This window comes from Acinonyx jubatus, chromosome B3 (genome assembly GCF_027475565.1).
Source record: "Acinonyx jubatus isolate Ajub_Pintada_27869175 chromosome B3, VMU_Ajub_asm_v1.0, whole genome shotgun sequence".
Taxonomy (NCBI): Eukaryota; Metazoa; Chordata; class Mammalia; order Carnivora; family Felidae; genus Acinonyx; species Acinonyx jubatus.
The window spans coordinates 104,922,118-104,949,326 of record NC_069386.1 but is presented as its reverse complement, the minus strand read 5'-3'; the positions used below and the strand labels follow the sequence as shown (position 1 = coordinate 104,949,326).

Genomic DNA, 27,209 nt, shown 5'->3' with positions numbered 1-27,209 from the left:
TTTTGATGTTTACCTAAGCTGCACAATTTCACAATCTAAAGCTGTAATACACTTAACATACAGTCTCTGCTAAGCCAACACAATTATTGGATAGATAACTAAATACAATAGAAATGAACACTGATGATAAATTCAATCAATGATAGTTTCAGGTCTAAAAAACATTACCTTAATTCATCTATATTTGATGTATCTTACATCTCCTCTGTTAAAATATATATTTGGGTATTTTAATTGTGAAGAAAATTACAGGAAGACAAATTCTTTAAAAAAAATGAATGTAAGTCTTTAAAAACAGTTAATATCTCCTATTCCACATGGGACAGTAATACATTTAAACTGTCTTACCATTAATACTATACTAGCATTGCCTCTTCTGCTTTTAAAAAGGAAAACAAAATGAATCTTAAGAAATATTCCTTTAATTGCTGTTGGACTATACATTTTAATTAGAACTGTAAAAAGACTGAATGTTTTTACTAAAGAATATATATGTATAGAAGATGTTTCTCACACTCACATATAAACACATTCTACTCTTCCCCACTCCACTTCACACCAAGTTTGAGGGATTGTAGTATTTATCTCCAAATTAGCAACTTTAAAGCTTGGGCAGTCAGCAGCAAAGATTTAAAAAATATATGTGTAGAAGAAGAACAATCTTACATTGGTTTAAAAGGACCACAACCTTAAGTGATGTGGTTTAAATTATGAGCTGAATCTTTTCACAACCCTACAGAGTCAAGTATTTAGAAGGACACAGATAACAGGAGAGCTGAAAAGCCTTTTCTCTTTTCTACGGTGTGGACAGAGAAGCCAAAAGTATTCAAAGCAAATAAAATGAGGTTTGATAGGTCACAGCAATTTTGAAGGCATGTATTTAAAAAAATAAAGAAAAAAAGAAGAGAATATTCAGTGCCTGTTCTGGAGGCTGAATGCAGTCTTTTTTTCTTAGAACAACTTTTGCAATTTAAATAGTTACATTCTGTGTTTTAAAATATAGTAGCAATTTTAATTAATGTAATATATTTATTCTCTAGTTGCAGTCTTATCAAATCTATCTCAATAAGGAATATAAAATTTAACTTCTGACACAATAATCTTAAATTGAATGGTACAAGTATAACACTTCAACATATCAAAAATATTGAGTATTGATGTAAACTCTGTTCAGGTGGCAATCCTTGCTAGATAAAAAGCAATATAAAACTTAATATTGTAACATAAAATTATGTATCTAAAGCAATTATTTAGAATTGCACCAAAAACTTAAAGAGTGCATACTAAAGAGAAAAGTTGTATTTCAAAAATGTGACCCTATTTCATAGCAAATAAAACTGAAGTATTTATTTTTTATATCAATAAGAAAGCATGTACACCCAAGTTAAAGTGCCGATAAATCAAATACCAATTTATCCCAATACAGATTCTTACGGTTTCATTTTTCCACTAACCAGCAGTTTGAATCAATGTGAAATAACTTGGTAGCATTCTAAATATTTTATTTTACTGTATTATATAAATAACATATCAAAATGAATCATTTAAAATATAAAAATTCCAAGATCCTTGGATAATAGTGAGAAAACAAAGTCATTGAATAAGTAGGTCCAATGAATGAAATAGTAAATAGTACATACACACACTAGATATATCGCTATCAAGTGGGGGGAGAGCAATAAAAACAAAACAGCAGCTCCAGATAGTACTGAAAATCAAAACCAATCATGATTCTAGTATCAGACTGATAACTGATATCAAACAGTAAAAAGGGAGAAAACAAAATTAAAGTGCATATTAATTTTAATAATGCAGGCACAGCAGGATATAATAGTGTGTAGGTCAATGCTTACATGCTCTTAGATCTTTAACGTGCAAATTCATAACATCAGGAGCCCAAAATGTATTTTAACGCTTTTATAAGCATGTTAAGTTTTTCTTCTTAAAGAAACTGCATAATCTACATGCTTACTGCATATATGCAGCGAAATGCAATTCTCTGGGGAGACTTAGCATTTATATCAAGTAGTAGCTGAGTAAAAGGTTATATATTTTCAAATGTTTAAGCCATTACACTTGACAGTTACAGACATCTTTCTAATTGTCTCAAAATAATTTGCAGAATTATGACAAATCCACTGCTGGAACTCCCAATAAAATGCTGATTTTATTCAGCATTTGCATTTCTGCCAAGTAGAGACCTAGCATATCTTCTATTCAGGTCTATGTTATCTCGATGAGGCAGTTTATGTCTTATGTCTTCAAGTCTTTAAACTTGAAACAGTTTAAAATAAATTTTTAAAAGCTGTGGCACATGAAAGTTGCTAATAACCAGGCTGTGATCTTCAAGTTATTGAAAAAAAAAAAAGTCCTAAAAATCTTAAATTCATATACATAGCTTTACACAGAAAGATGGTATTTAAATTATCACCATCATAAACAATCTGTTCATCATTAAATAAATCACAAATCAGACTTTCCTGGCATAAAATTACTCATGCCAGTGAATTCATCAAGAATTTTAAAGCACACACTTTTTAGCCTTTTTAAACAAAAGTATCCTGAACAGAACGTACAGCGCCACATTAGTTCTTATTTCTGTTATAACTATGATAGGACAATCAAAAACATCTGAACAGTGACTACAGAAATGCCCTTTCCCACCTTTGTACACTAAACACTAAATGTCAAAGGCATGTAAAGGTCTAAAAGCTAAAATATTAAAGTTTGATTGTGTTGAGGTTTTTCTTTAAGAAAGCTACTTATTTTTTGTTAAATGATCCACCTTCTACTCTGCTTTCCAGGTACTTGTCCAATTCTGCCTCCTTCTTCACTGCTTCTGGTGATACTTTGGGTGCATTTGGAAAACAGATCAATATCACACTCATGTTGTCTCGACTTCCCTAGGAAGAAAAAAGTTTGAGAAATATTATGCTTTCTTCTTGTTCTTTAAAGCTTTGAGAATCTTTATAGCCACGACAATTTTAATTATACTTGTTCTAGTAAAACATATACACATATGGTTTTTAAGGAGAAAAAAATACGCATATGTGGAGAGGCACCCCCCCCCCCGCCATACACATAATAGTATGTATGGTATACAGTATAACTAACACTCCAAAAGACAGAAGAAACACTACAGGTTAACCTCCACTGCAACAATAATTTTTTTAAATGCTATAAAAAAAAATATTGCCGAACATTTACTACTGGTGGCCTACTTAACTTGCAGTGATACCTAACCCGAATACATGAACATACTCACTCAACAAAACAGAAAATTCTAGTGGTATTCCTTACAAGAGGATTTGATCTGTAGTTACATGTATGCTTGACAAATTTATATTTAAAATGAATCATAATAAATTATGGGCTAATTAACTTGCTTCATAATAGAAACATGAAATTAAAAGTAAAAATACATGTATATAGTTTATAAAACAGTTTTTAACTTTCATAAGTTAAAAACAACTGACTTTTTAGGAAGTACATTAACTTTTAAAGACACCCAGGTATTCAAAATGTTATAATTAAAAAACTTGAATCAATGGTAGCCTCCCCATACTCCTCTTCCTATTGGGAACTGGAGTTAACTTTTACATGTTAAGTATTTGATGCCTCTGTATGGGAAAACTGACCTTATAACATTAGTTTAAGCAAACCATACAAAGAATTTAATATTAAAAAGAATCTTGGAGAAAAACAGTATAAAATGTGGCAAATGATAAGGTACTGAATAATTTTTAAAATGGAGTGGAATGCAGAAGAAATAAGTGGAAGCTGAGTCATAATTTACTATTTTCTGAATGTGATAATTCTCTCAAGAAAACAGCTTTGAATTTAGCTAACAACTACTTAATTCTCAAGAGCTACAGAATAAGACCAACAAATGGATACTACTTTTATGCATACTAAAAGGGACAAAAAAACACAAGCATCACTGTTCATCATTGTTCGCCTCTCATCAAATTCAGAAATTAACAGTGTGCACTATTAAGTTGTTGCTCTACTGATTTTTTGTAACATGTGTTGGATGTTACATAAACTTGATTTGTATTGGATGTTACATAAACCTGATTTCTAAGTATGATCAGATTTTAATTAAGATTTTAGGTAGAGCTGGCAGTATGCTTATAAAACTACACAGAACATTAGACGACTTTCATTTTCTGCACGTTGGAAGAAAATCAAATATGTAGCCTCAGAGAGTTTTATAAAATCAACATTTGCTGGGAGGGAAAAAAAATCAAAGAATTAGTTAATGAACACTACTGACAAAAAATTTAATTCCTCAATAGCCCTGTGAGTTAGATACTATGATCTCCATTCAAAAGCTGAGAAAGGTTGAACACTTTGTCCAAGGCTGTAGAGTACAAAAGTAACAGAGGTAAGCCTGATTCAAGGCCTGACTCTTAAGTGTGCTTCCTCTTGCTTCAGCTTCTTCACCTGTAAAATAAAGGGGCTGACCTGGCTCATCTATGTATATTACCCCTTTTGATCCTCCCCAACAACCCCAGTGACAGTATAATAATCTCTCTTACCTTTTTTACAATGATAGAAACTGATTTTTTCCACACAGCTTAAATAGCTTACCTGAAGTCATAGTCTCAGACCAAGTTCTTCTGACTCCATGTCCAAGGCTATTCTTATTACATTACACCAATGATCACTAAATTCTTTGCTGGTGCTACAGATTCATTACACCATAGTCTCAAAGTACATCCATGAGTATACTGAGATATCACATGATAAAAATAAAATATTAAAATTCTAAAATGCTTTTCAATTATAGACAAAGGCCTAACCCTCCCTTTCCTTTTAAAACATGCACTCTGATGTGATCTTTTTGCCTTTGATAATCTTCCACAATACTGAAAGACTCAAGTAGTAATGGTTAGTAAAAGACCATTCAGATCATAACTCTTGCATATTTGGTAATTTATTTCTAAAAAATGTTCCTAAATTTTCCTAATTGGTAAAGAGTATCCTGCAGTTTTTGTGCCAAAAACTTATTTCTGAGAACTATAGTTTCTAAAATGATTATATACTAGAGTAATAATTAAGATGACATAAAATCATTTTTATCTTTTAAAAGAAAGTCTAGCTACCTTATACAAACAGGTGTCGACTACTTCATTGCAAACTTTCTCAAGGTCATCAGTGACTTCAAGTCTGGATCTTACAAAATCACAGAGCTCTTCATTTCCCATAACATCCCAAATACCATCACATGCAAGGATAATGAACTGATCATCTTCTTCAGATCTTTCAATATCATGGACTTCAGGCTCTGGTGAGACAAGCTGCTCTGTAGGACCTTTTCCATGGACACATTTGTAATCAAAGTCCCCAAGGGCCCTCGATACAGCCAGAGAGCCATTCACACGCTGAATCATTACAGAACCACCTGCATTCTGAATTCGTTCTTTTTCCAGCGGATTACTTGGTTTGTGATCTTGTGTGAAGAAGTGAACTTTCCTGTTCCTACAAAGTAAACCTCTCGAGTCTCCACAGTTAATGAAATAAGTATGTTGAGGAGAAATTAAGACACCCACAGCTGTTGACCCACTTCTATCTGCACCATGTTTCTTCTCTGACATAACTCTCATGTGTTCATCAATCTCCAGAAAACCTGTTCTGATTCCATTCTTTACATTTTCCACAGAAGGTGCTCCTGCAGACCCTTTAAAATCCTGGTTATTGGTGATGTGATCTAGCAAATGCTCACAGCAGTATTTGGCAACCTGAGAACCAGCATGCCCATCATACACAGCAAAGAATGACCATGTTTCAAGTCCACTTGGCAAACCGATCACAGCCGTATGTGCATCCTCCATTTCAACTCGCCAACCTTGCATGCTGCTTAGCCCATATCGCAACCCATTACCCTGCCCCTGGGCATTATGTTTTTCCATCTTTGGCTTGTCTAAAAATGCTCCCATTATGTCTTGATATTCTAGGTCTGCAAAGGAAGAGAAACAGGAAAGTTAATAACTATCTCACACACAAAATACATATCCAACAACCTTTTTAAGAGTGAAGGAGACAAACCTTTAAATAAGAAATCACAACTTTTTAAAAAAAAGTTTATTTATTATGAGAGAGACAGCAAGAGCAGGGGAGGGGCAGAGAGAGAGAGGGAGAGAAAGAATCCCAAGCAGGCTTTGCACTGCCAGCACAGAGGACTGGGGCTCGAACCGCATTGGTGTTCGAACTCACAGACCTCAACATCATGACCTGAGCCAAAACCAAGAATGGGACACTTAACCAAATGAGCCACCCAGGCACCCAGGCAATCACAACTCTTAGATGCCCAGCTGATTGGCTCAGTCACTGGGTCGTGAGTTCAGGCCGTACGTTGGGCATAGGGTTTACTTAAAAAAAAGAGAGAGATTTAGAAATCACAACTCTTATAAGCAGACATTGTGTTGCTGATGTGGAACCTGGAGATTAACAGGAAAGAGTTGGGGGAAAGGCTGATCAGGCACAGCTTAGAACCAGGCAAACAGAACTAAAGCATCAGGATAAAGGCAGCTGACCTGACACTGCCCCCATGAGGCTCAACCATTTGAGGTAGCAAGGAGATCTGGCAGTAGTCATCAGCTTATTAGAGCCAGGCCAAGTGTTTAAGAATGCAATAAACAGGTGAATCTCTTAGGAAATCTCAGAACTAAGTTGTATGTGTATATTAATCAAGAAAAAGCCAAATGAATTCACAACATACCAAAAGCCTACTAATTCAAACATCTTGGTTGAAGATTCAGGATTTTCCAGTTTAATTCTGAACTACCTATAGTTTTATTGCTACTACATGAACTCTCTGAAAAAGTAAAAAATGATCTACTCACAATGGTCCAAATTTGCACACTCCTTCAAGCCTTTGCTCATGTTAGTTCCCCTAACTGGAATCCCCTTCCCCTCCTCCCTACTTATTGAGAAAAGTACATCCATCTTTTAAAGCTTAGTGCAAATTCTACCATTTCCATAGGTTTTTCAGTCTTTGACAAAGCCATTAAGTTATTAAATTACTATAAGTAGTACAGCCTCAACTGTCAAAGTGCAAAGCAATTATCATACATATAGCAAAGCTTGTTACACAGAACAAAATCAACCTACTATAATCTACTGATGTATTAATTTAATGGTAATAACATGTATCATTATTATTATACTCTATGACCCTTAGTTATAAATAGTAAAGGAGATTAGAGGGTCTAGAAACAGCCATGTGGACAAGCCTGAAGGCTTAGCTAATCTAATCCTTTCCCAAGAACCAGTAACTACAAACCCTGGTCTGGAATGGGCCCAGACAACACAGGGAGACAGTGGGTTAGAATTTAGGTCGACCTCTACTTGAGTAATAGCCTAGGAATGCAGAGACTTGGGGTGCAAGTCATCAAATAAGTCACAACTCAATTCAAACCAATCTGAACAAAGGATAGAACGAAATTTAATAGAGGTAAAGGGGGGAGGGGAAGTAGGGGGAAGGGAAAAGTACCTAGGTACATCAGGATGCAGTTATGAGACTAAAGGATTGATGATGCCAGTGATGCTAAGTTTTCAGAAGAAGATGGGAGAGAAAGGGAAAGAATAACTCCTCAGGAAGGTAATAGTTTCCAGTAACCTTTTTCCCCTTCTTTCCCTATCAAGGCCAAAGTAATACACAAGAGAGAAGTATGACTGATTGGTGTGATAAAACAATCTCCTGCCTACTCCTCTGTCCCTTATTACAATTCCGCTAATGAAGGTAAATAATGAAAACTAGCCATTTATTCCTTATGCTCATATTCATCAGATTACCAGATACCAACTTGATACATATCATGACAAGGGTGAGTGTTTTGACTGGACAAAGGATAACATAACGATGACACCTTAATAGCAGACAACGTTTAAGAATCATTCATTCATTCTCAACAACTCTCTAAAGTGAGTAATAATACCTTCACTTTATAGATGAATCTTAATGAGACTAAAGGACTTGGCCAAGGTCACTCAACTGATTAAGTTTAGAGGAATCAGGACTCTAATTCAAGCCTGACTCTGAAGTACCATTTTACTAAGGCAATGGTCTTGATAATAGATGTACAAAAGAATTACCTGTGGACCTTTTGAAAAATAACAATTAACAAATCAGAATTTCCAGGGCAGGGTTGGAACCTAGGCATCTGCGTATCCATAGAAAAGATTAGATGGGACGCCTAGATAGGTATGTGATTAGATGATGATTGAGTCATCATAAAGTTAAGTCATCTGCTGAAAGTCAACAGCAATTTGCCTCATTTCTGTACCTCAATTCCTTTAGCTAAGCTAAAGGGGAGGAGGGAGATATAGTTAAGATGTTTGATATTTACTAATCTAGCATTTCTTCTCTATACAATGGACACATTTATACTTACCTCTGAATGTTGCTTTGAGGTTTAAATGAGGCACTCAGCAAACAAGTATTTAATTATTACTACATTCTGACATACACAGTCACATCTAGATTCTGATATTACCTAAAAGGGAAATACTCTTTTATAGAAAAGTCCAATAGTTATTTTCCAGATATATATGTATGAAATTACAAAGTAAATAATTTTTTGAAGACAAATAGGGTAAAAGTTCTAAAAACAAAACCCAAACTTTTGAAATATACGTTAGAATATATATTCTAACATATATATGTTGAAATATATATGTTTGAAATATACATGTTAGAAATGTAAAAATGTAACAAACCAAGTCAACCATCTGATAAAATTTTAGGTCCTGCTCTATCATAAATATAAAAATATGGGTCAAGGACACATTCAAAGTTTTGTGGTTGGACTTTCACATAGCAAAAACAGGCAATTTAGAAATCTTACCTCCTGGAATTTTGAGTAATTTGTAGAATCCTAGTGAAGCAGCTAACAATAGCTACATAAATACAGCAGATGGTTATGTAAATTAATACCAGAAATATATTTTCTTATAAATACTATGTTTACATAATCATCTTCCAGAAGTGGACTACTTACTAATTATGTAGTCAAATTATTAAAATGGCATAAATCTAGAAATAGTAAATTCCAAGGGGATTCAATATGCCAATGAAAGCTTAAGCTAGTTTCTGAGAGAAATTCTAGTTCTCACCTCATCTTTTTTTTATGTTTATTTATTTGAGAGAGAGCACTAGTGAGTGTGGGAGAGGGGCAGAGAGACAAGGAGAGAATCCCAAGCAGGTTCAATGCTCAGAGTCCAAGGAGGGGCTTGATCTCACTAACTGTGAGATCATGGCCTGAGCCAAAAATCAAGAGTCAGATGCTCACCTGACTGAGCCACCTAGGTGCCCCTCACCTCATCTTAAATCTACTCTGCACACATGCTGACTAGATCTCACCACAACACTAGCTTATCAGTTGATCTGAACTTTTCAAAACAGTACTATGACAATCACAAGACTGTATTCATCTTTGATATAATCAGAAAATTTGGTGAATATTTTTTGTCTTTTTAAAAACTAACTCCTAAACTGAAAAATTCTAAGGCCGAGCCAGGAAATAATTCATTAAAGTCCATCCATTGGCTTTTATTAAGAAAAACTGATCTTATAATGACAGCATAAACTATTAATAAACCTTGTCATTTGGTTTAATCTGCTCATAAATCCTCCCCTCCTCCCCATAAAAGCTCTATATATTCAACTGTTAAGATCCTTAAGCAACATATTAGTCCAGAAACAAGAGTTTTTCAAGTGACCGTTTGGGTAGTCTTTTAATAAAAAAACTGTGGTTTTTTTGTTTACTTATGGACACATAGTAAGTGGGCTCCATACACAGAGGTCAAAATACACATATGTAAACAATGTGAAGAAATTATATTTTAAAGATTAGGGGGGATCCAGAGGGATTATATACAAGAAAGATTAGAAGCTCCTTGGGGGAAGCGGGAAAAAATGGAACACTAACTGGTAGCAGTGTATAAAACATGGCAAAATTCAAGTCATTTGCAGTGAGATATGGGAAGTAAACCCTCTACCACTACCAAATATTTAGCATATTCTACATTGCCCACTAATGCTTATAGATTTTGTCAAAGAAGAGGACAAATGCTCAGCTGACCCTGGAAATGCACATTTACTAAATAACAGAATATTAAGCAATATATTCCACAACTGGGGTTCAATAAAGAAACACAGATTCCTTGTGGACGTATATCTGCTATAAAGGATAATTTAGGGTACACAAACTACTTTTACCTTCCTACACTATGAGACATGGTAATTCATAAATTATATTTTGTAATACAAGGCAGTCACCTCAAAATTATCTATGTAATGATAAATAAGTGCATGAGGGGCGCCTGAGTGGTTCGGTGGAGTAAGTGGCCAACTCTTGATTTTGGCTCAGGTCAGGATCTCACAGTCATGAGATCGAGCCCTGGGTAGAGTTCCATGTTGTTGGGCTCCATGCTGGGCATGGAGCCTGTAGAAGATTCTCTCTCCTTCTCCCTCTCTCTCTGCCCCTCTCCTGCTCTCTCTCCCCCTCTCCTGCTCTCTCTCTCTCAAAATAAATAAATACATACATACATACATGAAAAAACTTTTTACCAATTTGAGGGAAAAAAGTTAATCTTTGGATAATTTTTCTCTCATTGGGAGTCTGAAATTTCTCATCTCATTTACTTTAAAAAATGATCACACATATTTATATTTACAAATTTGATTTTGATTAACTTGTATAACTCATCAGAGCCAAAAGTTAGAAATTATCTGTCCAAACCTATTTTACAAATGAGAAGGCACCAAGAAATAGAATGATTTGCTCAAGGCCACAAAGCTAGTTCTGCAGTAAAGGCTGAGAAATAGGACCTAGGTTTTGGACTTTTACTCCAATTCTACACATGCTATCCTGTGTACTTGCAAATGAAATAATGGAAACCTAAAAACATAGACTTTTTATTTTTATTAATGTTTATTTTTTTTAGAGAGAGAGAAAGAGACAGAGTTTGAGGAGGGGAGGAGCAGAAAGGGAGACACAGAATCTGAAGCAGGCTCCAGGCTCTGAGCTGTCAACACAGAATCCCACATGGGGCTCGAACTCACGACCATGAGATCATGACCTGAGCAGAAGTCGGACGCTTAACTGACTAAGCCCCACAGGCGCCAAAGAAACATAGGCTTTTTAAAGACAAAACACAAAGCACATAGGCAGGGGAGGCTGTCAGAGAATAAAGCTGAAACTTCCTTAAGTGCCATTTCTTCCTCTGCCTATTCTAACTTGTCTTCTAACCTTCTATCCTACCAAAGATAAATGACCAAAACAAACAAACAAACAAACAAAAGGAAAGGTAAAGAGAAAAGGAAAAAAGGCAAGAAATCTAAACTTCGGTTTTTTTTGTTTTTTTTGTCTGGGACAGAGAGAAAACAACAGTGAACAATTAAATTTCTGGCAAAGCAAATCTCAAATACTCAGGCTTAATAACATATGAGCAAAGAAAAGTTAGGGGATATATTTTTAAAGATTCACAAGTTACAGGGAGAATGGGAGTACCTCAATATTCATTAGCTCCAAATTGGAAACTACCCATCAACATACAAGGTATGAGAGGTCACTGAATGAATAAAAACTGCAGGCTGTCAATTAAAAAAACAAAAAAACAAAAGGCACTCTGAAAGTAGGTTCATGGAAATGAAAAACTATTATTGAACTAAAAATTTCAATGAATAGCCAATCAGAGACTACAGAAAAAACAAACCTATACATGAGATCACCTCAAGAAATTCTTTTAGAACTCAGGTCTTTCCTCATCTTGTTAATTCCAAACATACAAACCCACCCATATCTATACCCATCCTATCCTCATACCTTTCTGTTACAAAAGAGGACTCTATGCTCTCACTTAACATAAATCCCTCTACTAGAGCTTTAAAGCCCATGCTTCAAAGGAATCTTAGACTACTTACATGTCTTCTCTGGAACCTTACACTATTATCCTCTTTATATTCAACCTCTCTCTTTCAATTGGAGTACAACTTTTTTTTTTTTTTAACGTTTATTTATTTTTGAGAGAGAGACAGTGTGTGAGTCGGGGAGAGGCAGAGAGACACACACACACACACAGCCTCTGAAGCAGGCTCCAGGCTCTGAACTGTCAGCACAAAGTCTGACGCGGGGCTCGAACCCACAAACCGCGAGATCATGACCTGAACCAAAGTCAGACGCTTAACTGACTGAGCCACCCAGGTGCCCCTGGATTACAACTTTTAAAGATACTCAAGGGGCGCATGGGTGGCTCAGTCGGTTGAGCTTCCGACTTCGGCTCAGGTCATGATCTCATGGTGAGTTCGAGCCCCGCGTTGGGCTCTGTGCTGACAGCTCGGAGCCTGGAGCCTGCTTCAGATTCTGTGTCTCACTCTCTCTCTGACCCTCCCCTGTTCATGCTCTGTCTCTCTCTGCCTCAAAAATAAATAAACGTTAAAAAAAAAATTAAAAAAAAAAAAAGATACTCAAATGCCACCCATTACTAATAAGTCTTTACGTGACTCCTGCCCCTCTAGCTACTCGTCTGCCTTTTTCTTCCCTTTGCAGTTCATCTTCTTAAAAACAAGTATTGATGCTCTCTACACTGTTGTCTGACCATTCCACCAAAATAAACTTCTCCAAGTTGCTTATTACAATGGACATTTTTAGTCCTCATTTGATTGATTTCTTACAAAAGCTTTCAACACTCCCTCTTCCAATTTCCCACTGGTTTTTCAAGAGGCTACACACTCCCAGCTTTCCTCCTGCCCTTAGCTTTTCCATCCTTGTTCCCTTTGCAGACCCATCTTCATCTTCCAAACCATTAAATGTTGACATTCAAGGCTTAAACCTAAGCCCTTTTCTCATTTTATGCTGGCTTTGAAACTATTATTAATGTACATAGGAGGAAAGGGAAACAGAACAGATACACAAGGACTCAAAGTATACACTCATACTTTATTAATGAAAAACCCAGCCACGCAAACATATACTTTCTATGGTTTAAAACTAAGTTCATCTCTATGACTTGTCATTATCTCTTAAGTAATCTCCTTCTTAAAAATAATCTAGAAAAACAAAATCCTGTACATAAAGTAAAAAGAACTTGAGAAATTGGCCACTTATCCAATTTAATAATAAGGAGACACCCGTTTTATGTCTGTAAATGGAAATACCTTTCATAAGATTAAACTGAAAAGTTATGGATGTATCCAATATGTGACTTTGGACAAATCCTTTCACTTAATTTCTAACTCTCTTCATTGATAAATAAACATTGATAAATTAAGTGAAAGATATACCATTCTCAGAACAAGGTAATTCTACATTAAGAAATGTAGAAGTGAGAAGCCTAAAGTTTTAGGAATACTTAGGTAAATGGCATTAGTAAATTAATACTTCAATCTAAAACCACGCTGATGAATCCTATTTAAAAACTTTTATTCTCAATACCAAGATGAAGGTTATGAGACAAAGATTATTTTATAACAGAAAAATCAACTTGTAGAGAATGAAAAAAGAAAACACACAAAAACCAAAACCAAATTCAAACAAAAAACAAAAAAAGAAAAAAGGGAAAAACAGTCACCAACAGTTGTAGGACTACAAGCTGGTAGCCTGAATTTGACCTTCACATTTATGGTTAGCCCCTTCCTGAACAACATGCGTTCTTCAGAGTTCCTACTACTTTTTATTGACCACACGGTATCTGAGCTTGTATCATTTGATAAAGAGGACAATATCTACTATGATGGTAACAGCATATAATCCATGAGGATGAACTCTAATCTGTTATTTCATGAGTGGTCACCTCATCTCAATGTAGCAAAACAAAATATATCTGTAATAGGCTGAATAATGGCTTCCAACGATACCAGGTCCAAATCCTATAAATATTACGTTATTTGGAAAATCTTTGCAGGTGTGTTAAGAAACTTGCAATGGGGTAATTATTTTGGATTATACTGGGGTCCCTAAATGCAATCACAAGGGTCCTTGTAAGAGAAAGACAGTGGAAGAATTGTCACAGAGAAGTGATGTGAAGATAGAGCAAAGAGAGATTTGAAGATGCTGGCACTGAAGATTACAGTGATATATGGCTACAATCCAAGGAATGCTGCATTCTTCCCTAAAGCCTCCAGAGTGAACACATTCCTGCCAACACCTTGACTCTGGCCCACTGCAAATGATTTTGGACTTGTGCCCTCTAGATCGGTAAGAGAACAAACGTGTATGAAAAATAAGAAACTAGCGGTAAGAGAACAAACAAACATGTATGAAAAGTAAGAAACTAGAGTATAAAAAGTATTAATAGAGCTAAGGAAAAATTTAAGAGGCAAAAATTATTGTAGTATTTTAAATGGCATGAAAAACAATAATGAGGAGAAAACCTATAGAAAACAACCTGCAAGGGGTAAAATTCAAAACAGGAGAAAAATCATCCCGTATGCAGATAAGAATAAAGAGATGAAAGTGGGTAGATTAAAGATACAAAGAATGTAGATCCAACAATTTAATTAGTACATTATAAAAAGAAAATCAAATACTGGAGAATAAACTTCAAAGAAAAGAGAAATTAATCCTAAACTGAGGGAAAATTTGATGATTTAAAATGTTCATCAAATACTAGATAATTTTAGTAGAAATGACCAACACCAAAGTATAATTTGATAATGAATTTCAAGAATATACAAATTCAGAAAAGTGAAACATACCAAAAAACAAAAGCAAATCAGGCTGGCCTCAAACTTGTCACATGATATGCAATAATGAAGTCATGCCTATACATGTTGAGAGTAAAGGGGAATATTCCCAGAATTCTATACCCAGCAAAGCTGGCATTTATATGTGAAGGTAATAGAAAAGGTATCATCAACTATGACAGCATTAAACAAGTATCATCCATGTACCATTCATGAACAACCTATTTAAAGCCAAAATGATGTCACCAAGAGATTAATCAAGACCAGAAACTCAGTAATGGAGATGTCATAATATAGAGGACTTTGGGGTGGGCAAAATATGCTAAGCAAATACAGGTGACCCTTAAGAAGGAGATTACTTAAGAGATAATGACAAGTCATAGAGATGAGCTTAGTTTTAAACCATAGAAAGTATATGTTTGCGTGGCTGGGTTTTTCATTAATGATCTGCACAGGTCCACTTATACACAGATTTCCTTTTTATAAATACAGTACAGTACTATAAATGTATTTTCTCTTTCTTATGAGTTTTTTAACATTTTTTCTTTAGCTTATTTTATTATAAGAATATGGTATACAACGCATAACATGCAAAATATGCACTAATCAACTGTTTATGTTTTCAGTAAGGCTTCTAATCAACAGTAAGCTATCAATAGCTTTGGGGGAGACAAAAGTTATATGTGAGTTTTTGGCCACGTGGAGAGTTGGTACCCCTAACCTCCATGTTGTTCAAGGGTCAACTGCATAACAAAAGTCAAGGGTTGAGATTTTAATTTCAGACAAAGAAAAGCATAAGACTAAGTCAATAAATACGACTGTCTTTTTTAATTGATGAGAGTGTACTCTAAAATTATAACTTCCAAATTTTATGGGCTAAATATTTTTATGCCAGATAATACAGAACAATCTTTCAAATATACTATATATTGAAATCAAGACTATATGCTCTGTTCAAACATGCTTAAAACATTAGTTAAAAACCAAGCATTTACTTGATTGTATACTGGAAAACGAAAGGGGTAAAATTTCCTAACATACTCCCACCCATCCTACCCCAGGACCCGTCTCCCCTCCAAAAAAGAAAAAGAAAAACAAATGACACAGACCATACTATCTGACTTTACTACAATAACAGTAGATGCTGGTAGCAGTAAAGAAAGAAGAACACTTCTGAGACCTGGATATTGCTTTAAATAAGGTAATAAACTTTGCACTGAGTTTGTATATTTTTAGAATTATAGGATATTTAATCCTATATAATCCAATAATAATGAGAAAAACCTTGTATCAATTTTAATGAGATGTGACCAAACCTTACTCAGGAAAACTCACACTTCCTTAGTAAAAAAGTAAAAATCAGCATACTAAACATCAACTCAATAAGTAAAAAGAACAACCACACACACCTACACACAAGACCTATGGAGAGAAATATATTAAGGAATATATTAAGAAAAATTAAGGTAAGGGGCGCCTGGGTGGCTCAGGCGGTAAGACCTCAGCTCAGGTCATGATCTCACGGTTCGTGAGTTTGAGCCCTGCATCAGGCTCTGTGCTGATAGCTCAGAGCCTGGAGTATGCTTCAGATTCTGTGTCTCCCTCTCTCTGTTCCTCCCTCTCTCACACTCTGTCTCTCTATCTCTCTCTCTCAAAAATAAACATTACAAAAAAAAAAGAAAAATTAAGGTAAATATGATGTTATGGGAGGAAAATACGAGTAAAAATAGGTTAAACCACTAGTCTAAGAAAAAATATTATACAAAATTAGAAATCAAACAAACTGTACTTGCCTCACGGATAGGTGTTTTTTTTTTTTTTTATAAAAACACACTGTACAATTCTTTGCCAATAAATTTGAAAATATGGAGGAAACAGGCAATGTTCTTAAAAATAAATTATCAAAATTTTTTCAGGCAGTTATGAAATAGAGACCAGTAACTCTGGAACAAAATGAGAAAGTTATCAAAGAACTAAAGAGCTCTAGGGTTCATGAAAAATAAAATAAAAAAAACATAAGAACCATTCCAGGGTAAAGAAGACCAAAGAGATATAAGTGTAATGTATAATAGTGCACTGGCTTATACATATTTGTGTGTGCAAAAAGAACACGCATGAGTATACACACAAAAGGAAAAAAATAAAACTTGTAAAACAAATGTGGCAAATGTTAATTAGTCATTCAAGTTAATATTAAAGTTCGCTGTACTTTTTTTCTTAAAATTTTGTTAATTTAAATTGTTTTCAAAATAAAGTTATTAAAAACAAAAGTGTATCAGATAATTTCACGATCAATATCTTACAAGCCTTAAAAGAAATAGTAATAATACCCAATTTACCTAAATTACCTAAAGAACAGAGAAAAAAGCTTCCCATTTCTTTTTACAACCGACCATATTCCTGATTAAAAACTGAAAGACAGCGCCCAAAAATACAACTACAGTCTGAACATATATTAATACAAGAAGCAAAAAACCCTAAGTAAAATATGAATATATATTACAAATCAACAAGTAGAGCTCATTTTAAGAATTTAACTATGAGCCAACATTTAACAACCTATTAAGATGTCATCTTCTTAAAAAAAGTTCAAAGAAAAAAAAACACATGATCATCTCTTCATATGATAAAAGGGATCTGATAAAATTAATTCCATAATATAACATATATTTGAAGCCAAAGAGGACACACAGTGATTAGGACAATTCCCAGGAAAAAAACGAATACAGGATACCTGCTCTTATCCTTTAGCAATGTCTAGAAATGGTGATCAATACAGTTAACACTTTTTTAAAGGTGTAAAATTATGAGACGAGATAAAATTGCTATTTGCAAATAATAATTATGTCATGACAAACTCAAAATCTAAAACATTTTTAGGAAAAAAAGTTCAGTAAGGTTATCTGATTACAGAAAATCATATAAGAAAACTATTAATAACCACTTACAAAATAAAGAAAAAATGCCAACAAAAGTATATCTGAATATATATTCAAAGAAATATTCAGGACCTTTAAGAAGAGAGCCTCAGGGGCGCCTGGGTGGCTCAGTCAGTTAAGCGTCTGACTCTTGATCTTGGCTCATGGCATGATCTCACACATTTCTGAGATCCAGCCCTGTGTGGAGTGTGCTTGGGATTCACTCTCTCCCTCTCTGTCTGTCCTTCCCCCAATCACATGCATGCCCAAGTGTTTTCTCTCTATATAAATAAACTTAAACCGCCCCTCCCCCCACAAAAAAAGAAAAGAGCCTCAGAATAAAAGACACTTCTATTTCTGAGACAGGAAGATTCAATATTACAAAGACAGTTATCCTCACTTTATTAACCGATAAATTCAGTGTAACCACAACTGGGTCCTTTTGTTCCCAGACCTTGATGAAATGATTCCAAAATTCTTATGAAGCAATAAATGTTTGAGAATATCCAAAACATTCTAAAAAACATTAGCACCTGCCATACATAATATTAAACAATTTCAAATTATGGTAATGAAGAGGGAATACTATTGCAGGAATGAACTGATCAGTGGAATAGAATTGAGACTCCAGAAAGACAACTGTGCAAATAAAAATTCAAAAAATGGTGTTAAAACAGCTGGCCTATTCTAATCCTCCCCTCTCCCATGGCAAGTAACTGAATCCCTATCACACAGCTTAAAATAAATATCAGGTAATTAAAGATTTAAGCTTGAAATACTAATAATAAAACAATACAAGTGCATCTAGGCAAATATTTCGATAATCTTATAGTAGGAAAGGACTTTCTGAGTATGACATTTTTTTGCCATCGTGGCAAAAAAAGACTCTAAAGGAATAAAAAGCAACTCCAGAGGAATAAAACTTCTACACTATAAAACCAGGCTTATAAAGTTGAAAGGCAAGTATCTTTGAAATAACTATTTGCAGGGGTGCCTGGGTGGCTCAGTCAGTGAGCGTCCGACTTTGGCTCAGGTCATGATCTCACAGTTCATGGGTTCAAGTCCCTCATCAGGCTCTGTGCAGACAAGCTCAGAGCTTGGAGCCTGCTCTGGATTCTCTGTTTCCCTCTCTCTCTTTGCCCTCTTCTGCTTGTGCTTTGTCTCGCTCACTCTCAAAAATAAAATTAAAATAAAATGAAAAATAAATTAAAAAAAAATTGTCCATACAAATGGACAATACATGGAGTAATAAGCAAGCTCGCTAGCCATTAAACATAAATTCATTTTTTACACATTATTAGAGATCAAAAATTTATAATGTCCACTATTGGCAAAGGAATACAAAAAATATGCTTCTCCTAGATAAAGAGTAAACAGCCATCTTTCTAAAGGATATATATGACACACATTAATTTTAAATGTTGATCGCCCTTTAAATGGTTTTGTATATTCACACTCTGAAGTGCCCTTCTACTACAGAAGTATTTTTAAATAAATGAACTATAAAACAAAATTAAGAAGACCAAGCCACTTGCTAAAGATAAATTCTTGAAATACAAAGCTCTTTGTGAAGCTGAAACTATGAGCCTCCTGGGTTCAACTCCCAGAGATGGACAAGAGTCTACATCCTGTAGAGATAGTAACAGAGATTAAAAATGCCCTGTGCAAGGCTGAAACAGAATTCTACCTCACTGAAACTAATGCCTGGGACGGAAGGGCTCTGCTGCCAGTAAAAGGAGCTGGAAAAGGCTACTTACTAATCCTTACCTGGGGCTATACTTTGAATGAAGTTAGGTGCCCAGTGAGCAGAAGTATAGAAATCTTTTATTCTGTCTTTTCTTGGGAGAGATAAGGCTGATTCTGATGCTATTGAGAACCAGGAACCACACCTCCAATATAAGACATGGTTTCAGATTGGACACCCTAGGGCCAAGATGTGGGCACATACAAAAACACTGGATAAGGGCGAAAACAAAAAACTTCTAACGTGAGAATGCAAAACCGAATTCCAAAACACATGAGGGAAAAAAAAAACAACTAACATGGACAAACAAAACAATAGACATGAAGAGGAAAAAATTTTAAACAGAAACCAAATCAGAATAGGTGGCTATTAGAGACAGAGATCCTGAAAAAGGAAAAAATATTCACTGAAAATTAAAACAACTGAGGCCATGTGAACTCTAGCTGAATAAAGTCAAGAGGGTAATTAGTAAATTGAAAACTGATACTTAGGTAGTATCTGGAACATAACACAGAGATTAAAACGAACACCACAAAAGCAATATTCAAAAATTTAGGGGCACCTGGCTGACTAAGTCAGTAAAGCATGTGACTCTTGATCTCAGAAATCTAAGTTCAAGTCTCATGTTAGGTGTAGAAATTACTTAAAAATAAATTTTTTAAAAAGACGTCTGACTTCGGCTCAGGTCATGATCTTTTCAAGCTCCGCACCAGGCTCTGTGCTGACAGCTCAGAGCCTGGAGCCTGCTTCTGATTCCGTGTCTCCCTCTCTCTCCACCCCAACCCACTCGCATTGTCTCTTTCTCTCTCAAAAATAAACATTAAAAATTTTTTAAAAAGAAAAATATAAAGGTTAGAGAATTTTCTAGAATTGAAAGATACTCGTCTTTAGATCAACAATGCATATCAACCACGTATTTCAAGGAATACTTACGTACAGCACAGCATACACATATCTAGACATATGAGAATGTGTTTAGAATAGTAATATTTATATCACACTTAAAAACAGGACTCTGTCCTACATACATTTTACATAGATTAATGTAATCACTGCTACAACCCCCCCCCCCACAACACAGATAACATCTCATTATCTCTGTTTGCAACTTGCCAAAGGTCACACAGTGGTGACAGATACAGAAAAGGAATCTTTTTAAAACTATCAGAGAGAAAAATTATATACAAAAGCCTAACAGCTAGGTAGAAACCAGACTTCTCAGGGAGTCAAGTTTCATAATACAATGAAATAATACCTTGAGGGTACTAATAGGAAAGGGGGGTACCTATTAGCCAAAAAGTCTTTATTTGCTAAAAAAGAAAGAAATGTATAAAATATACTTTCAGACAAAAACTACAGATATCTACAGGCCACACTCTGTTATTAACAATATTACTAAAGGATATACTTTAGCAAGAAAGGTAAATCCAGGAATGAGATATAAGGAACAGTTAAGCATAATAAAATATATTGGCTGATTACATTAGGTATTAAATATAAAAAAGAAAATGACTTTTTTATGCTACAAAAAGAGGAAATAAAATTATAGACAGTTATACAGAAGATAAAGGAATGTTGTGTTTAATCAAATATGAGCTCACAGAAAAAAAAACTCACCAAATATACAAGGAAACAGGCTGCCATGAGTAGGAGTTAACATGACAAATACAAGATATAAAATAACTACGTAAGGAGTATTTAACAAGATTTTTCTCTCTCTCTCTCTCACACACACACACACACACACACACACGAAAATGAGAAGAAATTATTTAAAAATCACCAGGCAAATTGGGAAAGAATTAAATGCCACTTTTGGAAATTAAGAATTAAAAATTTATTTACTTATTTTTAATATTTATATTTGAGAGAGAGAGAGAGCGCGCGCGTGCACAAGCGGCGTGGGGGCAGAGAGAGGGAGACACAGAATCAGAAGCAGGCTCCAGGCTCTGAGCTGTCAGCACACAGTCTGACACAGGGCTTTAACTCATGAGTGCCGTGAGATCATGACCAGAGCTGAAGTCAGACGCCCGACTGACTGAGCCACCCAGGTGCCCCGAGAATTAAAAATTTTTTAAAAGAATTAAAAATTTGTTGATAACAAAATTTCAAAGGATGACAACAGACTAAAAACGAACGCAATAAATGTAGTTGACTGATTTGAAGAAATAAATAAATAAAATTATGTTCACTTCAAAAAAACCTACAACCAAAGGATGAGGGAAAGGGGAAGGAGAAATAGAAAATCAAATTCTCCATAAACAGAAAGTAGCATAAATAGTCCACATAAGTAGGTTCTTAGAAATTTAAGACTTGGACATTGTAGGACCCCTGAAAGCCCAGGAACTATTAACTAATCTCTCTCTGTTGATGTCAACTCCCTAGAACATGGTAGTAGTAGCAGAGTTCTTTATACTCTATAATCAATATTTATTCCACTATGAAATCAGAAAACACCAGTAAAATAATGGTACCTTACTCTATACATACAGCTTAATCTCATTTAACAAACGCTCCTCTAGTATCTCATATTTTATTTATTTTTAATTGTGTATGTGAGAGAGAGAGCACAGGCAAGCAGGGGAGAAGGGCAGAGGGAGATAGAGAATCTTAAGCAGGCTCCACACTCAGCACGGAGCCTAACATGGGGCTCAATCCCACAACACTGGGATCATCACCTGAGCCAAAAATCAAGAGTCAGATGCTCAACCAAGCCATCCAGGTGACCCATTATCTATTTTCTAAATATACATAAATCATAGTCTCTAAATTTGTACATCTTTATTTATTTTTATTTAATTTTTATTTATTTTTGAGAGAGAGAGTGCAAGCAGAAGAGGGGCAGAGAGAGAGGGAGACCCAGAATCCGAAGCAGGCTATAGGCTCTGAGCTGTCAGCCCCCCACCCCCCATGTGGGGCTCAAACTCACAGACCACAGATCATGACCTGAGTTGAAGTCAGACTCTTAACCAACTGAGCCACCCAGGCAGCCCCATCTTACTTCAGTTAGAAGTTTCTTATAGGGTCCATTAGTTTGCAGCTCATAGGGCTAAGACCTCCGGAATGTTGCTCCAATCTCCCTCAGACCTAAAATATTTTCACAGGTTTCTTATTAAATATTCTTTTAGGGACGCCTGGGTGGCTCAGTCAGTTAAGCGTCCGGCTTCCACTAAGGTCATGATCTCATGGTTCGTGAGTTTGAGCCCCATGTGGGGCTCTGTGATGACAGCTCAGAGCCTGGAGCCTGCTTTAGATTCTGTCTCCCTCTTTAGATTCTGTCTGCCCCTCCCCTGCTCATGCTCTGTCTCTCTCTCTCTCCTTCAAAAATAAACATTAAAAAAATAAAATTTAAATATTCTTTTAATAAAGCTCAATCTGATAGTTAAATCAACAAATAACTGTACTCTTAAGTTTCTCCTACAATATAACCTATAAAAGAATTATGCAGATTTATAATAGAGTTCTTTTGAAAAGAAACACGTCCTTGTTATTAAAAAAATTATTCACACATTTTATAAACTTAGGGTTCTAATACTAAAAACATTTAAATCATGTAACATATTTCATGTTAAATAATGAATCTCATTTGTTCTAAAGAAAACTATCTTCATCACCTGCTCCTTTAAAAAGTTATATACAAATACAGTATGCAATATTTTTTTTGAGAGAGAGAGTGGGAACAAGCACGAGTTGGGGAAGGGCAGAGAGAGGAGAGGGAAAGAGAGAATCCTAAGCAGGCTCCACACCCAGCATGGAGCCTGATGCAGGGCTGGATCTCACCACTGTGAGATCATGACCTGAGTGGAAATCAAGAGTTGGATACTTAACCAACTGAGCCACCCAAGCACCCTGGCAATATTTCTGATAAGGAACTGAATATAGGGTTTTAAATATGTCATCCAAAATGTAAAATACAAGCACAAACAGTTCCCATCAGTTTTGTACTCCCCTCCTCCCAAATTTTGACTTTGCTTATTATAGGATTTTACTCCTTTAAAACTTGATGTAGGACTGTGGCTCTTTGGGGGCACTTTTAGCAAATGCTCTTAAAATCCTACTGACAATTCTAATCCAACCAGAAGGCCTCTGATCTATCAAATCAAATCTTCTTTGGCAGAAGCAACCTCTCAATTAGCGTGATTCTGCCCCTCCAATTTGAAATTCTAGGGGGGACAGTGCCATTCAATTTTCTGTGGAATATCTCTGAACAATAATCCCAAGATAATAAGGGTTTCCCATGCTGCACTGGTTCAAACCTGAAGATCTTCAAACAACCCCCAAAAAACAAAAAACATACAAACAAACAAACAAAACCATGACTACAGTTAAGCTTCAAAGTTCCTATACAATGTTCTGCAAAGAAAATATATCAAGGGCATTAAATCTCATCAGAAAATGGAATTATCATTTGTGTCTCACTGACATTATGACTAAAATTCAACATTGAGAACTGAGAACTTAAAAAAATTCCTTTCTTCTACTACAACATCTTTGCCTTTTCTTCCCTCTAGGTCTTATTCTCTCCTACACAGCCTCCAAGTTTTATTCTTGTATCTACAAATTCAGTCTCCTTGCAAACTTTATACCATTTCTCTTCCTGTTCTTACAACCTTGATCACAATCTGTTCTATTTTCCTGTTCTTGCCTTTAATTGTTTCTCATTCTTGGGTTTAGGGGAGTAAAAAGGTAGAGTTCAGGCAAGTCAGCTGCGAGGGGAAACATTTCAGTGAACTCATCAAGATTGAGTTTACAAGGTAGAAGAGAAATGGCTACTACACACACTTCAGGGAAAGCTGAGGGGCTACTGAGCAACCCACAGTACTGGAGATGAGGACTAATGGTACATGTTCTTTGAAGTTTTAATACTAGTGAAGAGCCTGATTCTTGGTTTAAATTTGGATACAGTCTTCCAATTACTGAATAATTTTTCCTGGTCAGAGGACAAGGAAACCACAATTATTCAAGCTATAAAAGGAGGCTACATTATTCATCACTGGTTATCTCATAAGATATACAACATGCTTATAAACTGATCAAAAAGTTATCTAAGATTGCATTTATATGAAATATCAAAAAAAAATCTATAGAGACAAGAAAGTAGATGAGTGGTTGACAAGGGCTGGAGGAGAGGAGAATGGGGAGTGACTGCTAATGAGTATAAAGTTTCTTTGGGGGAGATATAAATGTGCTAAAATTAAATTGTGGTTAATGGTTGCACAATTCTGCGAATACGCTAAAAACTACTGAGATACAAACTTTAAATGGGTCAATTTTATGCTATGTGAGTTATATCTCAATAAAGACTGTTCAATAAAGCCATTTAAAAAGATGGTTTTACACAGTTTTCTGTATCTATATTTTATTTTGCATAAAAAGATTTTTATTTTTTTCCAAGTTTATTTATTTATTTTTGAAAGCAGGCGAGAGAACGAGTGGGGGGAGGGACAAAAGAGATGGGGAGAGAGAGAATCCCAAGCAGGCTCTGAGCTGTCAGGGCAGAACCGGATGTGAGGCTCATCTCACAAACCCTGAGATCTTGACCTGAGCCAAAATCAAGAGTCCAGCGCTTAACTGACTGAGCAACGCAGGTGTTCCTGCATTAAAAGATTTTTAAAGATGACTATAGATTATATGGGACAACATGGAAAATACTACATTAAATTTTTTCAAAGATTATCTGAAAACTTCCTTAGCTGCCCAATATTTCATCTTACAGCTTCAACTAAATATTGACTTCACTCTTTGATTTAAATTATTTCTTCCAAAAAACCAAATTTCATCCAGAGGAATTATAATGCAAAAAGACTGTTACAGACTTAAATAAAACCTAAATTTAAATGTCCTAAATTAAAACCTTAAAAATGAAATTTCAAAAAGCAAACCAAAAGTGACCAAGCAAACCAAGCAAAATAGGTCAAATACAGCTCTTCTATGCTAAATAGCATTTCCATGAAGTCCATGACACAGGTCATTTTTTTCCGACCAAGAATTATTCAAAAATAATTAGTCTTCGCTGAATTAGGTAAAAATATACAACTACCTTGGGGGTGCCTGGGTGGCTGAGTTGGTTAAATGTCTGACTCTAGATTTTGGCTCAGGTCATGATCTCATGGTCCAAGATCTAGCCCCATGTCAGGCTCTGCACTGAGCAGGGAAACTATTTGGGATTCTCTCTCACCTTCTGCCCCTCCCTTGCTAATGCACACACGTGCTCAATGGCTCTCTCCCTATCAAAGTAAATAAATAAACTTAAAGAAAAATATACAACTTACCCAAACCATAGTTACTTTGTGCAGGCTATGAGCAGCAGTCTCAATTTCACATGGTGTGTGCAAGTCAGAGCTTGTTGCTTTTGATGTTTCCTCCATGTTTTCTCACAATTTATTTACTTTATTTTTAAATTTTTTAAATTTTTATTTATTTATGGGGAGGGGGGTGGAGAGCAAGGTGCAGGGGGAGAAAAAGAATCCCAAGCAGGCTCCATGATCCAACGTGGGGCTCGATCCCAGGACCCTGGGATCATGACCTGAGCTGTAATCAAGAGTCAGTTGCTCAACCCAGTGAGCCATTCAGGTGCCCCATATTTCATGATTTTTTAATGTGTCAATATCTTCTAGACATGTGCTGTGATATGAACTACATGCTCCATAAGGTAGTCTTATTAAACTTCTAGGTATGTACTGCATAATTTTTAAAAGTAAACTTTAGAAGTACATAATTACCTGAAAAGTATCTAAGCTCAATTTAGTTTGAGGTTTCTAGTGACTATAAAAATTAGACACTGACCTATTTTCACTAACAGCTATAGTATGAGCAAAACATTGAAAAGACGTGGAAAACATGGAGCTATTTAAAGTTTTCTAAGAATGTTCTATAGTATTCACAATTTCAATTTGCCTCATCTGTCAACTATTGCAAATTTCTCAGTTTTGAATAACTGTCTACAGAAGTGGATTCAATTTCCAGTCTGTTATTTTTTAATCCTTGCATATTTGAGGATTCAGACTCAGACTGACCTAGAAAATAACTGACTCCCTTAGCCAATCCATCCTTTTTCCTTTTGCTTAAAATAAACAAACCCCCGTGTGACTGAGCATTTATGTTTGCTGATAACCTGAAAGAAGCGGAAATAAAACTTACTTAATATTTAAGACAATAAAAGATTTATTGTCTTAACAATATGTAGCAATTCTAAGTATTTTACACAAAATACAGAAAAGAGGACCAAAAAATATTTGCCTCTAAGAGAAAGACTTCGGTCCATACATTTCAAAACAGATTCATTCACTGAGTCCACAAGTTTTGATGAGATATTTTGTGTATGGAAAAGGGTGTTGGGGAAGAGAAAACATTTGTTTTTTTTTAAGTGAAGATTCTATCTTTCTAAGAGCTTAAAAAAATATATATCCAACTACCTCCTATACTTGATTAGCCACACCTCAAATGACATGACCTAAAGTGAATTTTTCAATGCCCTGCCACTTCTACTCAGTTCCCTGTCTCAGGAAATAGATCTACCATTAGTCATAAGCTCACAGAATCCTGTATTCTACCCTTATCATAGCACAGAAGACCCTGTGAATTCTCACTCATTTTAGATTATAAGATCCATGAAGGAAAGGATTATATCTTTTTTGTTCATAGTACTTTGCATATAGTCAGACACTTTAATATGTAGGACAAAGGAGTGACAGCCATTATCATGACTTCTCTCTTGTCAACAGAGTTAGGAATTCTTTTCTACCCAGGAAAGGTATTCCCGGACGATGACCTCTGCAAACAAACTATATCCTACCATTTCCATCTTGTTATTCTACAAAATGCATAATCTAATTTTTAAAATCTCTACAGAAAT

The 27,209-nt window shown here is 35.2% G+C and overlaps 1 protein-coding gene across 2 annotated transcripts in view; it reads right to left on the bottom strand.

The window, feature by feature from the left end:
- PPM1A (protein phosphatase, Mg2+/Mn2+ dependent 1A) overlaps window positions 1-27,209 on the bottom strand; it is a 48,961-nt gene that overhangs the window by 8,752 nt on the left and 13,000 nt on the right. For both annotated transcript variants that reach the window (XM_015071830.3, XM_027065847.2), the window contains exons 2-3: window positions 5,109-5,962; window positions 2,786-2,903 (exon numbers count right to left, since the gene is read on the bottom strand). In XM_015071830.3, coding sequence (XP_014927316.1) covers window positions 2,786-2,903; window positions 5,109-5,962 — 972 coding nt within the window. The remainder of the gene's footprint in view (window positions 1-2,785; window positions 2,904-5,108; window positions 5,963-27,209) is intronic.